Source organism: Brienomyrus brachyistius, chromosome 16 (genome assembly GCF_023856365.1).
Source record: "Brienomyrus brachyistius isolate T26 chromosome 16, BBRACH_0.4, whole genome shotgun sequence".
NCBI lineage: Eukaryota > Metazoa > Chordata > Actinopteri > Osteoglossiformes > Mormyridae > Brienomyrus > Brienomyrus brachyistius.
Genome location: NC_064548.1, coordinates 9,473,649 through 9,485,314, shown reverse-complemented (window position 1 = coordinate 9,485,314; position 11,666 = coordinate 9,473,649). Strand labels below are relative to the sequence as shown.

The 11,666-nt window shown below is 49.0% G+C and overlaps 1 protein-coding gene across 5 annotated transcripts in view; it reads right to left on the bottom strand.

Moving 5' to 3' along the window:
- LOC125710218 (glutaminase kidney isoform, mitochondrial-like) overlaps positions 1 to 11,666 on the bottom strand; it is a 38,637-nt gene that overhangs the window by 1,817 nt on the left and 25,154 nt on the right. For 3 of the 5 annotated variants that reach the window (XM_048979737.1, XM_048979741.1, XM_048979740.1), the window contains 7 exons: positions 11,408 to 11,458; positions 10,949 to 11,125; positions 7,611 to 7,742; positions 5,355 to 5,447; positions 970 to 1,031; positions 592 to 668; positions 42 to 105 (listed from right to left, as the gene is read on the bottom strand). In XM_048979737.1, coding sequence (XP_048835694.1) covers positions 42 to 105; positions 592 to 668; positions 970 to 1,031; positions 5,355 to 5,447; positions 7,611 to 7,742; positions 10,949 to 11,125; positions 11,408 to 11,458 — 656 coding nt within the window. Of the gene's footprint in view, positions 1 to 41; positions 106 to 591; positions 669 to 969; positions 1,032 to 2,875; positions 4,686 to 5,354; positions 5,448 to 7,610; positions 7,743 to 10,948; positions 11,126 to 11,407; positions 11,459 to 11,666 lie in introns of those variants that run through there. The other 2 variants (XM_048979738.1, XM_048979739.1) reach the window with 2 other exon arrangements.

Genomic DNA, 11,666 nt, shown 5'->3' with positions numbered 1-11,666 from the left:
GACGGCTAATTATTGAGAAATGGATAGTCGCTTCGGTCTACCTGTCCTTGGGCTCTGGGTTCACCTTGCAGGCCTCCAGCAGGAAACGCACCACCTCCGAGTGTCCTGGGAAGAGAGTAACATTCAGGCTATAGACGAGTAGCTGACCATGTCGTGCTACGTGCTACACCAGCACTCCCCAGTGTAGGCAGACGAGCGGAAGAGCAAACAGGACCAAGGGCACAAAAAGCGGTCTCCTTTCATGACGACACAGGCAAGCGCCCCCCTCTCGCTGATCTTTTCCAACAATGCAGCAGGCAAAGATGGCTGACCGAAAGGAAGCAAGATGAGCCCCAGTCTTGCCCCCTTTCAGGAAAGTATCTGTGCTAAGGTAAAATGAAAAGACACCCTAGAGTAGCCAGCCAGCCAGCCAGCCAATCAACCAACCAGTCACATATTCAACCAATTAGTCAACTAACCAACTGTCGAACTATTCAATAAACTAGCCAACCCCAACCAACCAATCAATAGATCAACCATCCATCAAACCAATTAATCATTCAACGAATAATTTGTGTTGGATATACAAAATGGTGGCAGTCATTTCTCTACCTTCAGCAGCCGCTACATGCAGGGCTGTCCTGGAGTCATAGTCCCTCTGCTCCATGTCCATGGAGGACAGCGCAAACCTGCCAAGAGGAACACGAGAAGCACCACCCTCACAAAGATGACAGTTGGATGACGGGCTCTTCAGAGCGAGGGTCTTATCTGCTATACACTAGATCAGGGGGTGTCCAAACTTATCTGCAAAAGGGTAACCTTTTGGGTTAACCTTTAGTTCAGCTGTTCATACCCGGGTGTGAGGACTCCTCAGCCAATGAGTCCTCTAATTAAACTCTAAATTCCTCTGTGACCAGGGCTCAGATGAAAAATGCCGCCACCTACACTAGGCGTGGTGTGACATTCAGGCAGAATTGGCGGCAGCCATACCTCCTCAGCGCGGACACGTCCCCAGTGTAGGCTGCAAACAGGAGGTTGATGACTGACTTCACCTGCAGGGCGAGACAGAAGAGCAATTTGTCATAGTGCAACATCAGGGGGTGGGGGCCTGGCGACGCCTAAGATCCGGCACACTCCCAGTCTGGGGGAGACTCCTGTTCAACCAGCGCTCGTGAACCGATGGGTTTGGCATCATCTCACGGCTTCTCATGAGCTCATGGGTAAACGGCTCTGTGGGTTCCCTGGCAAAAACCTAGAAAGAACATCGCCAAGATGAAGGAACAGTTATTAGGTGCTAAAGGTTGTGACTTGAGTGAAATGGGGTAAAAAAGCAACATCATCCATAAATCACCTGTGGAGGCAATGAAATGTCTTTAAAAGACACAGGTAAGGCAGTAGCAATTTTGAGAAAAAAATAATGGATGGTACCCACAGCTACCGCTTAAAGCCTTCAAGAATCTTGAATGAATTGAGGCCTAACCCAGATCAGCTATGATGGTTTGTGGTGACCCTGCTCATAAAAATGGGATAAATAAAATATGACTCCTAAATTTGACTGACAGACATAAACAGGGTGGAGCTGGTGTTGCATTGCTACGCAGAGGCAATGCCAAGTTATCACCAGCAACACATCTCTTAGTCTCAGCTCAACTGCTTTTACAGGACTCAGATTTCTGTTCTCTCAGTTACATTAAGGCTACAGACAATTCTATGGGATCAACAACACCCCGAGAAAGTGGGCTCACTGTGTTAGCTAGATTGTCCTCAGTGCCTTTTCCTTACAGAGGATTTATGGCTTAGCAGAAATTTATTTCCCATGCACTTAAAAAAGGCATCAATGGACAGAGATCTTGAATCACGTTTTTCTACTGCCTTTGGCCTGGCGAAGTGACATGATACCGATGGCCACTAGGTGGCACTTGGAATTTTGTTGTGTCATTCCAAAGTGCTACACATGCAGTTATGACTATGATTGATATATCTATATATATATAGATATATATCTGATCATGTGCTGGCGCTTGGTCACAACGCCATCAGCAAAGCATAAAAAGCACGTGATAACTAGCTCGTATATTTCTGTGTTTTATCATGACACACTGTCAGATCACTGCAGAATAAGCAAGGATATTGGGGGCAGTCAAGCAAGGAGTCAGTCTCAGGGTCGGGTCTCACAGGAGTTAGAGGACAGTGGCGCAAGGGGGCATGCAGAGGATGTGCTGCAAACACCGTAAAAGTGAGCGAGCGGGCAAAGCGGGTCACCACAGACACAATCAATTTCATGACCGTCGCAAGCGCCTGCAAGCGCATGACACTAAACGGGGAATGCGGCAAAAGCTCAGGAGTTACACCCAAATGTATTCAGAGTAACGCGGAAAAGCAGAGCAAAAAACATTACTCGGAGCTACGCTGTAGCTTTGAAGAAAAGCAGCAACGGTCTTACAAGCGCCATGCCTGTGTGTGTGTGTGTGTGTGTGTGTGTGTGTAAGTGTGAGTAGTCACACGTGTCTCTGGCCCTGGCAGGAGGCTGCTTGGCAGACTCGCCTCGTACCTACACCTCACAGCGATCAAGCCATCACCAATCTGCAGTATCTTTAGCAAAACATTCACACTGACTGATTTAGCTGAACATTCAATTTCAATCTACAAACAATGAAACCCTTGTGTTTCCCTTTTACATTTTCTTCAGAAAAAGAATTAATTGCTTCCATGAGAGGAAAAAACAGGAGTCCTTTATATCCATTGAGGAGGATTTAAAGTTTGAAAATTAACACGCTTATATAAACAGAAGAGCTTATCTGATGGCCGAATGGCTGCCATTAAAGTGATTTAAAGGACAACTGTTTTATTCCAGCCACTGATGCTCTGTATAACAAAACAAAAATAAACAAGGGGATGGGATTTAAAACTAATTTATTAGATGGTACAAAAGAAACGGATGCAAGAAGGATAAATAAACCCAGAGCAAAGACAAGCAGTGTTGTCATACAGGAGCAGTATGTGTTAAAGGTTTTCTCATACACATTTTACACACAAAGTGTCCAGTTGTTCCATACAAACACCGGTACTGCATTCAAAAACCGTTTCTCACATTGTGGGACCCTGAAAGGCTACCGACCCCTTCAAGTTCAAGTATGGAGTAGCTTTCTGCTCATAAAGGAATGAACACAAACGGGACAGGACTTGGATTAGCAGCACTGCGCTGCTACACTGCATCATGAACCTACAGGTCTAAGTTAAACCTGTAGAAACCATTAAAGGTGATACTTAAATTTACAGGGGCTCAGGAAGTGAAAGTGAAGCTTTGACACAATCTACTGCAAAGCCCCCAGATCAAGGGAGGTGCTAAACCAGTGAATACTGAGCGGTTCTGCTTCTGGTGTCGGCTTAAAGCTACGGTGCACGTTAGGGCAAACCTGACGCAAGGCTTTTGAATGCGTCGCACCTCAAAATGAAACCATTTAGTAAAGAAACCATTGTCAAAGACAAACTTAAATCTTTTTTCAAATACAAATTCAGGCTTCTGCAAGCTTACAGAATCTCAAATATAGACAAAAAAAGAAAGAATTAGCACATAAACATAAAATATATGCTATTAAACAGTTATTAAAGCTGACATTTATTAGTGGAAGATTCCAGCTGATACAGTACAGTTTATGCATGGTACCTGGACACATTAAGGCCTCTAAGAAAACACCGTTTTTTGCAGCAGAAATTCCTCTATGACAGCAACCTATACAAAACAAGGTCTTAGGGCTAGGGTTAGCTGTTGAGTCTTCTCAGGTTCCTCTCTCCCGCTTGCTCACTAGAAAACATGCATGGTATCCAAGTGTGGCCTGAAACTGCTCGCCCGAAACACTCTTCCTGTGTTCATGAGTTTAAGGCCAACACCTTGTCCGGTCTACGTTAACTGCATTAGCACCGGCAGCTATCATGTTCTACACCATTATCATAGTCATCATCAAATTTCAGTTATAAATACATGGATATGTGAATGCAAAGGGTGGCATTGACACACCTAAAAATAATTTCAGGTGATTAACAGCATAAATCAAAGAGGCCACTGACAGGGCGAGGTCCCACTTGGGTGGACTTGAGGTGACCAATTAGCTAAAATGTTACAGAGGGAACTGAGAGCTCAACAACATACCAGGACCGGGCACATGACACACTGCTCACCCCAGCCCAGAAATGCAGACAAGGGCAAGCTCAATGTCATTTCAGTAGAAGTCGGCAAGAGCCCCTCCGATTCACCCCCCACCCCCACCCCACCTGGCTTTGGTTCCTTCAGATCCCCCTAACCCCACTGAGCTTTGCCAGTCTGAAGATGACAACACCATTTTTGACAACACAACATATACATGGAATAACACAAACTCAAAATAAAATTAAATAATACAACAACAGAGGAGGGCAGGGGGATTACAGAATAGGGTATGTACAGTCAGGAACACTTTGTGGTACTTGACCGCTGCGTCAGTACCGAGCGTTAGCGAGTGGAAGGCGCATGGGGGAATACTTCTTCTCAGCCCCCGCCCTGGCCCCTCCCCCACTTAGCTGCGGTCCACCGCACTCTCCATCCTATAGACTACGGTAGTGGAGCTGTCCTCATCACACTCCTGGGGAGACACCTTTTTCCACAGAGTATCTTTGAGCGCTAGCTCCTGCTGAAGGCTTTCGTAATCCATCGGTCCGAAGGTGTGCTGCTGTTTCGGGTAACACGGATGACACGTTAGTGCTTTTTTTTTGGTGGAAACCGTCTCTATTCGTGTGTCTCGCTGACGAGGGGCAGGGGGGGGGCGGCGGGGCTGGCACTGGTCTGCCCCAACACAAGGAATGTCATTCCCTCCGGCGAGCTGTCTGACAGCATCGGACCAGCGCCAACATCGTGTCACGAGGTCGGGCCATCACATGCATGTCAGAAAGAACGAGGCCTTGAAGAGATTCTCTGTGGGCTATGAATCTCAAGGGTGGCATTAAGCTACCCAACCCTATGTGTCCTAAACAAGCTATACACAGTGGTGTAAAATTAGTATCGTTTCCTTGACCCTATGGATGTTTAAATCAAATCCAACAGATAAGGACACTGGTAATGACATGATGAGGCTCCTGTGACTTATTAAACACCCCCAAGACAGAGTTAAAGGGCCCCTCTTACATGCTGTCCTGGTTAGTCCAGCTTCTGTTTTACTATAGGCTGGACAGAGTTACACTGCAAGTAAGGCCAGGGAACCTACCACCTACAACCCGTCTCACAGAACCACCGCACCCACATTACTGCAGACGCACAGATGGCTCGAGGACAACGTGACCGTGGGTTTAGCTCTGAGGGAGTCTAGGAATATCTGGCGGGTTTAGGGAGAGGGTCGACTTACCCGCTGGTCTCCGCCCTCCCGGCGAGGATCCAGCTTCTTGGCAAAGTGCCGTAGGTTGTCATAGTTGTGGAAATTGAAGAGGGATACGAGGTCCTGTGGGAAGACACGGGTTGGGATGAGATTCCCCAGGGGACACAGCAGGCCTGGTCAGGAGACTTACAGCATGCATAACATAGAAAATGCTAGAATCCACAGGGCCACATAAGCTTCCATTTTACATAACAGTTTTTGAGCAGATGCTTTCATTCAAGTCAATATACATATCTGAGAAAGTGGGGGCTGACAGCCCCAGGCAAATGGGGGTCTAGGATCCAAAGGTGAAATCACTCCGTCATCCCTGGGGTTTGAACCAACGATCTTCCGATCAGTGTCCTAACTTGCTGATCCACACCCGACTCTGAGACAGTTGGCCCCGCAGGACTCTGTGACCCTGGATTCCCCATAACCCCTTCCAGCTCTCTGCCCCTCTCTCCCTGTCCTTCTGCCCAGTGACCACTTAAGATTAGACATAGGTTAGGCTGATTAGAACTGGTGTATGCCATGTACACTAAATCACATTTGATTAGTTCTTGGCTGTCTGCAGTTGCTAATTCTAGTGACTTCCAGGGGAGTGGTGTTACCACAATTCCTGATCAGGGAGCAGTGCACATTAGTGTGTGGAATAATGCCACTCTGCATTACCACCTAATGACTCTGGCTTAATGACTAATTGCTTAACTTGGCTAAAGTGAAGGCAAGTGGCTATGTTATATCATACAGTGATAAACTCCTTCACAGCCCCTGAGGTGAGTGAATCAGGTAAACCAGGGTTCCTAACTCAACATCACATATGCTTAGATGCTGATCTAACCTCCTAGATATACCAAGAATGTGGGTTGAATCACTCAGCTAAACAGAGATCATGTACTGGGTTGACAAACCAAGCTGACACCGTATGAATCTGATGCCACCCTGCAGTCCCAGAACAAGACCAGACTTTGTACATATTGGGTCCCTGGATATTGATTTAGCCACCAAAATTGAATCCTTTATGACATTGTGATCCGGAACGAGTTTAGCCAAATACATGTAGGAGTAACCAGAACAGGCTCAATTATCTGGTGATTGTGTCTAAAATTTCAAACAATTGAAGTCATAGTTCATTCGATTTTATTTAAAGCATAAGTAGAGAGGGACAAAATGACACTTCTTGAACCATTTGCTGTATTTTTTGATCCCACTAGATGGTGCTCTCTCTTTTAAAAAAAAAAAAAAAAAAAAGCACAAAGCAAGCCCAAAAGCAAAACAAGAGCACCATCTAGTGGGTCAAAAAATACAGCAAATGGATCATGAATGCTTTCAGAGCCTTCAGCTCCCCAGTTGGATTATGTTGCTGGGCCAGTGGGGGTACACCTCCCCGATTAAAAATGTCCAGTGTGTGACCGAATGCTGTAGCTATGTAATATTAATCAGCACTGACACATTTTAGCTGGTTTCTACTCCTGGCCTTGTTTCTGCAAGCAGATGTCCTGTAATGGAAACTCATTTCTCATTACTTAATTCTTTTTTTATTACATTATGGTAACCTTGACAACTGCAGTTATGAAGAAGGGAAAAAAATCGTCCCGGAGATCTATGTATCATAGCAACTGCTGTCTCAGCCCATTGCACTTGCCACAGAATGAGGGATGCTGGAACCTGAGTGGGAGTGTGTGCGTCCGAAGCGCTTGTATGAAATATATGTAAACTTATCACACTTTTTTTTGTTATTTTCTATTGGTATCAGACAAGCTCCCAGCAACCCTGATTCACTCACCAGCGACCTGCCAGAATCAGACCCCAGAGACCCCTGCAGGCACCAGCATGAAAGACCGAGGCCCCAATCTAATATTGTCCTACAGTGATATTAGGGGTGGGATGAACAGGCACACGGGCGACGGCTTCTCGTCATTATGGAGAATTTGCTGCCCTGCTGGGAAATACCCAGGCGGAAACGAAGAGGCCACAGGGCCCCCGAGCCACATGTCAGCCTTTACCTGTGAATGAGGAACGTTTACAGCTTAGTGGCTGATAGCTGGTGTGTTAATGATGGGCAGGGGGGCACTGGGAGTGAAGGGGCCCTGGAAAGAGTGCATGTTCACCAGGTCCCGGGCTTTTTAATACCCCCCCCTCGGAAAATGAAGTGGATGTAGTGAGGAGTCATAGCACATAGAGATGGTATGTCCCTCCAAGTGTGAAAGAGGGAGGCATAGAGGGCAGCTCCTCCCCAGCACCTACCGTGCAGAACTGGATGCCCCGCACACTGTTGCCCAGCTTGTCCAGGGGCGGCGACCAGCACATGACACCCATGACGTTGGGCACCACCAGCAGTATCCCGCCCGATACACCGGACTTGGCTGGCAGGCCCACCTGCGACATAGAAACGGGTGTCAGTGGAGACGTCATCCATCCAGGAGAATGGGGGCAAGACAGAGGTGGGGGGGGGGGCAGACAGAGGCAGGGGGAGGGATAGTGGCAGAAGGACAGCTGAAAGGGACAGACAGAGGCAGAGGACAGAGGTGAAGGGACAGATAGGCAAGAGGAACAGAGACAGTGGGGGCGTGTGACTAAGTAATGAGGGGGGAATGTGTAATGGGGGCGTGTGACTGTAATGAGGGGAGAATGTGGCATAGGGGCGTGTGACTATGTAATGAGGGGGGAATGTGGCATGGGGGCGTGTGACTATGTAATGAGGGGGGAATGTGGCATGGGGGCGTGTGACTATGTAATGAGGGTGGAATGTGTCATGGGGGCGTGTGACTGTAATGAGGGGAGAATGTGGCATGGGGTCGTGTGACTGTAATGAGGGGAGAATGTGGCATAGGGGCGTGTGACTATGTAATGAGGGGGGAATGTGGCATGGGGGCGTGTGACTATGTAATGAGGGGGGAATGTGTCATGGGGGCGTGTGACTATGTAATGAGGGGGGAATGTGGCATGGGGGCGTGTGACATTAATAATGAGGGGGGAATGTGTCATGGGGGCGTGTGACTATGTAATGAGGGGGGAATGTGTCATGGGGGCGTGTGACTATGTAATGAGGGGGGAATGTGTCATGGGGGCGTGTCACTATGTCATGAGGGGCGAATGTGTCATGAGGGGCGAATGTGTCATGGGGGCGTGTGACTATGTAATGAGGGGAGAATGTGGCATGGGGGCGTGTGACTATGTAATGAGGGTGGAATGTGGCATGGGGGCGTGTGACTAATGAGGGGAGAATGTGGCATGGGGGCGTGTGACATATATAATGAGGGGTGAATGTGTCATGGGGGCGTGTGACTATGTAATGAGGGGAGAATGTGGCATGGGGGCGTGTGACTATGTAATGAGGGGGGAATGTGGCATGGGGGCGTGTGACATATATAATGAGGGGTGAATGTGTCATGGGGGCGTGTGACTATGTAATGAGGGGAGAATGTGGCATGGGGGCGTGTGACTATGTAATGAGGGGGGAATGTGTCATGGGGGCGTGTGACTATGTAATGAGGGGGGAATGTGTCATGGGGGCGTGTGACTGTAATGAGGGGAGAATGTGGCATGGGGGCGTGTGACTATATAATGAGGGGGTAATGTGGCATGGGGGCGTGTGACTGTAATGAGGGGAGAATGTGGCATGGGGGCGTGTGACTATGTAATGAGGGGAGAATGTGGCATGGGGGCGTGTGACATATATAATGAGGGGTGAATGTGTCATGGGGGCGTGTGACTATGTAATGAGGGGAGAATGTGGCATGGGGGCGTGTGACTATGTAATGAGGGGGGAATGTGGCATGGGGGCGTGTGACTATGTAATGAGGGGGGAATGTGTCATGGGGGCGTGTCACTATGTCATGAGGGGCGAATGTGTCATGGGGGCGTGTGACTATGTAATGAGGGGAGAATGTGGCATGGGGGCGTGTGACTATGTAATGAGGGTGGAATGTGGCATGGGGGCGTGTGACTAATGAGGGGAGAATGTGGCATGGGGGCGTGTGACATATATAATGAGGGGTGAATGTGTCATGGGGGCGTGTGACTATGTAATGAGGGGAGAATGTGGCATGGGGGCGTGTGACTATGTAATGAGGGGGGAATGTGGCATGGGGGCGTGTGACATATATAATGAGGGGTGAATGTGTCATGGGGCGTGTGACTATGTAATGAGGGGAGAATGTGGCATGGGGGCGTGTGACTATGTAATGAGGGGGGAATGTGTCATGGGGGCGTGTGACTATGTAATGAGGGGGGAATGTGTCATGGGGGCGTGTGACTGTAATGAGGGGAGAATGTGGCATGGGGGCGTGTGACTATATAATGAGGGGGTAATGTGGCATGGGGGCGTGTGACTGTAATGAGGGGAGAATGTGGCATGGGGGCGTGTGACTATGTAATGAGGGGAGAATGTGGCATGGGGGCGTGTGACATATATAATGAGGGGTGAATGTGTCATGGGGGCGTGTGACTATGTAATGAGGGGAGAATGTGGCATGGGGGCGTGTGACTATGTAATGAGGGGGGAATGTGTCATGGGGGCGTGTGACTATGTAATGAGGGGGGAATGTGTCATGGGGGCGTGTCACTATGTCATGAGGGGCGAATGTGTCATGGGGGCGTGTGACTATGTAATGAGGGGAGAATGTGGCATGGGGGCGTCTGACTATGTAATGAGGGTGGAATGTGGCATGGGGGCGTGTGACTGTAATGAGGGGAGAATGTGGCATGGGGGCGTGTGACTATGTAATGAGGGGAGAATGTGGCATGGGGGCGTGTGACTATGTAATGAGGGGAGAATGTGGCATGGGGGCGTGTGACTGTAATGAGGGGAGAATGTGGCATGGGGGCGTGTGACTATGTAATGAGGGTGGAATGTGTCATGGGGGTGTGTGACTGTAATGAGGGGGGAATGTGTCATGGGGGCGTGTGACTATGTAATGAGGGGGGAATGTGGCATGGGGGAGTGTGACTATGTAATGAGGGGAGAATGTGTCATGGGGGCGTGTGACTACGTAATGAGGGGGGAATGTGGAATGGGGGCGTGTGACATATATAATGAGGGGTGAATGTGTCATGGGGGCGTGTGACTACGTAATGAGGGGAGAATGTGGCATGGGGGCGTGTGACATATATAATGAGGGGTGAATGTGTCATGGGGGCGTGTGACTACGTAATGAGGGGCGAATGTGGCATGGGGGTGTGTGACTATGTAATGAGGGGAGAATGTGGCATGGGGGCGTGTGACATATATAATGAGGGGTGAATGTGTCATGGGGGCGTGTGACTACGTAATGAGGGGCGAATGTGGCATGGGGGCGTGTGACTATGTAATGAGGGGGGAATGTGGCATGGGGGCGTGTTACTATGTAATGAGGGGGGAATGTGTCAGGGGGCGTGTGACTAATGAAGGGGAAATGTGTCATGGGGGCGTGTCACTATGTCATGAGGGGCGAATGTGTCATGGGGGCGTGTGACTATGTAATGAAATGGGTGTGTCACTGTACTGGGGGGGCAGGGCAGAGGTGGGGAAACACCCAATTTTCCTAGTTAACTTAGCATAGGCTGACAATGCAGAGGTGTGGCAAAGTAGGGCTGGGACTTACATGGAAGGCGAACTGGCCCGAGAAGTCGTACATGCCACAGGAGTGCATGAGGCTGAGCGTGTCGCGCACGGCCTCGGGGCTGAGCACGCGCTCCCCTGTGATGGGACAGAAGCCGCCGTTGGCCAGTGTGGCGGCCATGACGCTGGCACTCTCGCAGGTCACCTCGATGGAGCACAGCTGTGGGAGTGGTTTGAGAACACAGACACAGTCACACATAGCTCAAAAGTAACAGAAAGCAGACTTACATACCCACTATCAACTACTGCAGACCATTACTACTAATAAGTAAAGTAACTAGTAAGAATAATAATATTACTAAATCATGGCTGCTCAGGGTTTAAAATAAGCACAATGACAGTAAGCATGGAGATGCCACTATTCCAACAGTTTTTTCCAGAACCCCCCCCACCCACCAATCGAGGAAGGGGGGGGGGATGTCTGGGAGGGGCTGTCACTCACTTGGAAGTAGAAGTCCAGAATAGAAGTCATGTCCGTCCCCTCAGGGAAACACTGTGCAGAAAAACGGGGGAAAACAAGGTCACTGCGACTGCTGCATCATGTCCTTTTCAGGTTCTGCCAGACTGCAGGAACATCTCAGCCCTGAAGAATCAAACCACCCCCTCCCCCCCCCAGAGGACCGAAGTCCACACCGCCTTAGACACACTGGAGTTTTATTGCAAGACATTCTACAGAAGCATGGCAGCAGCCTCTATGGATC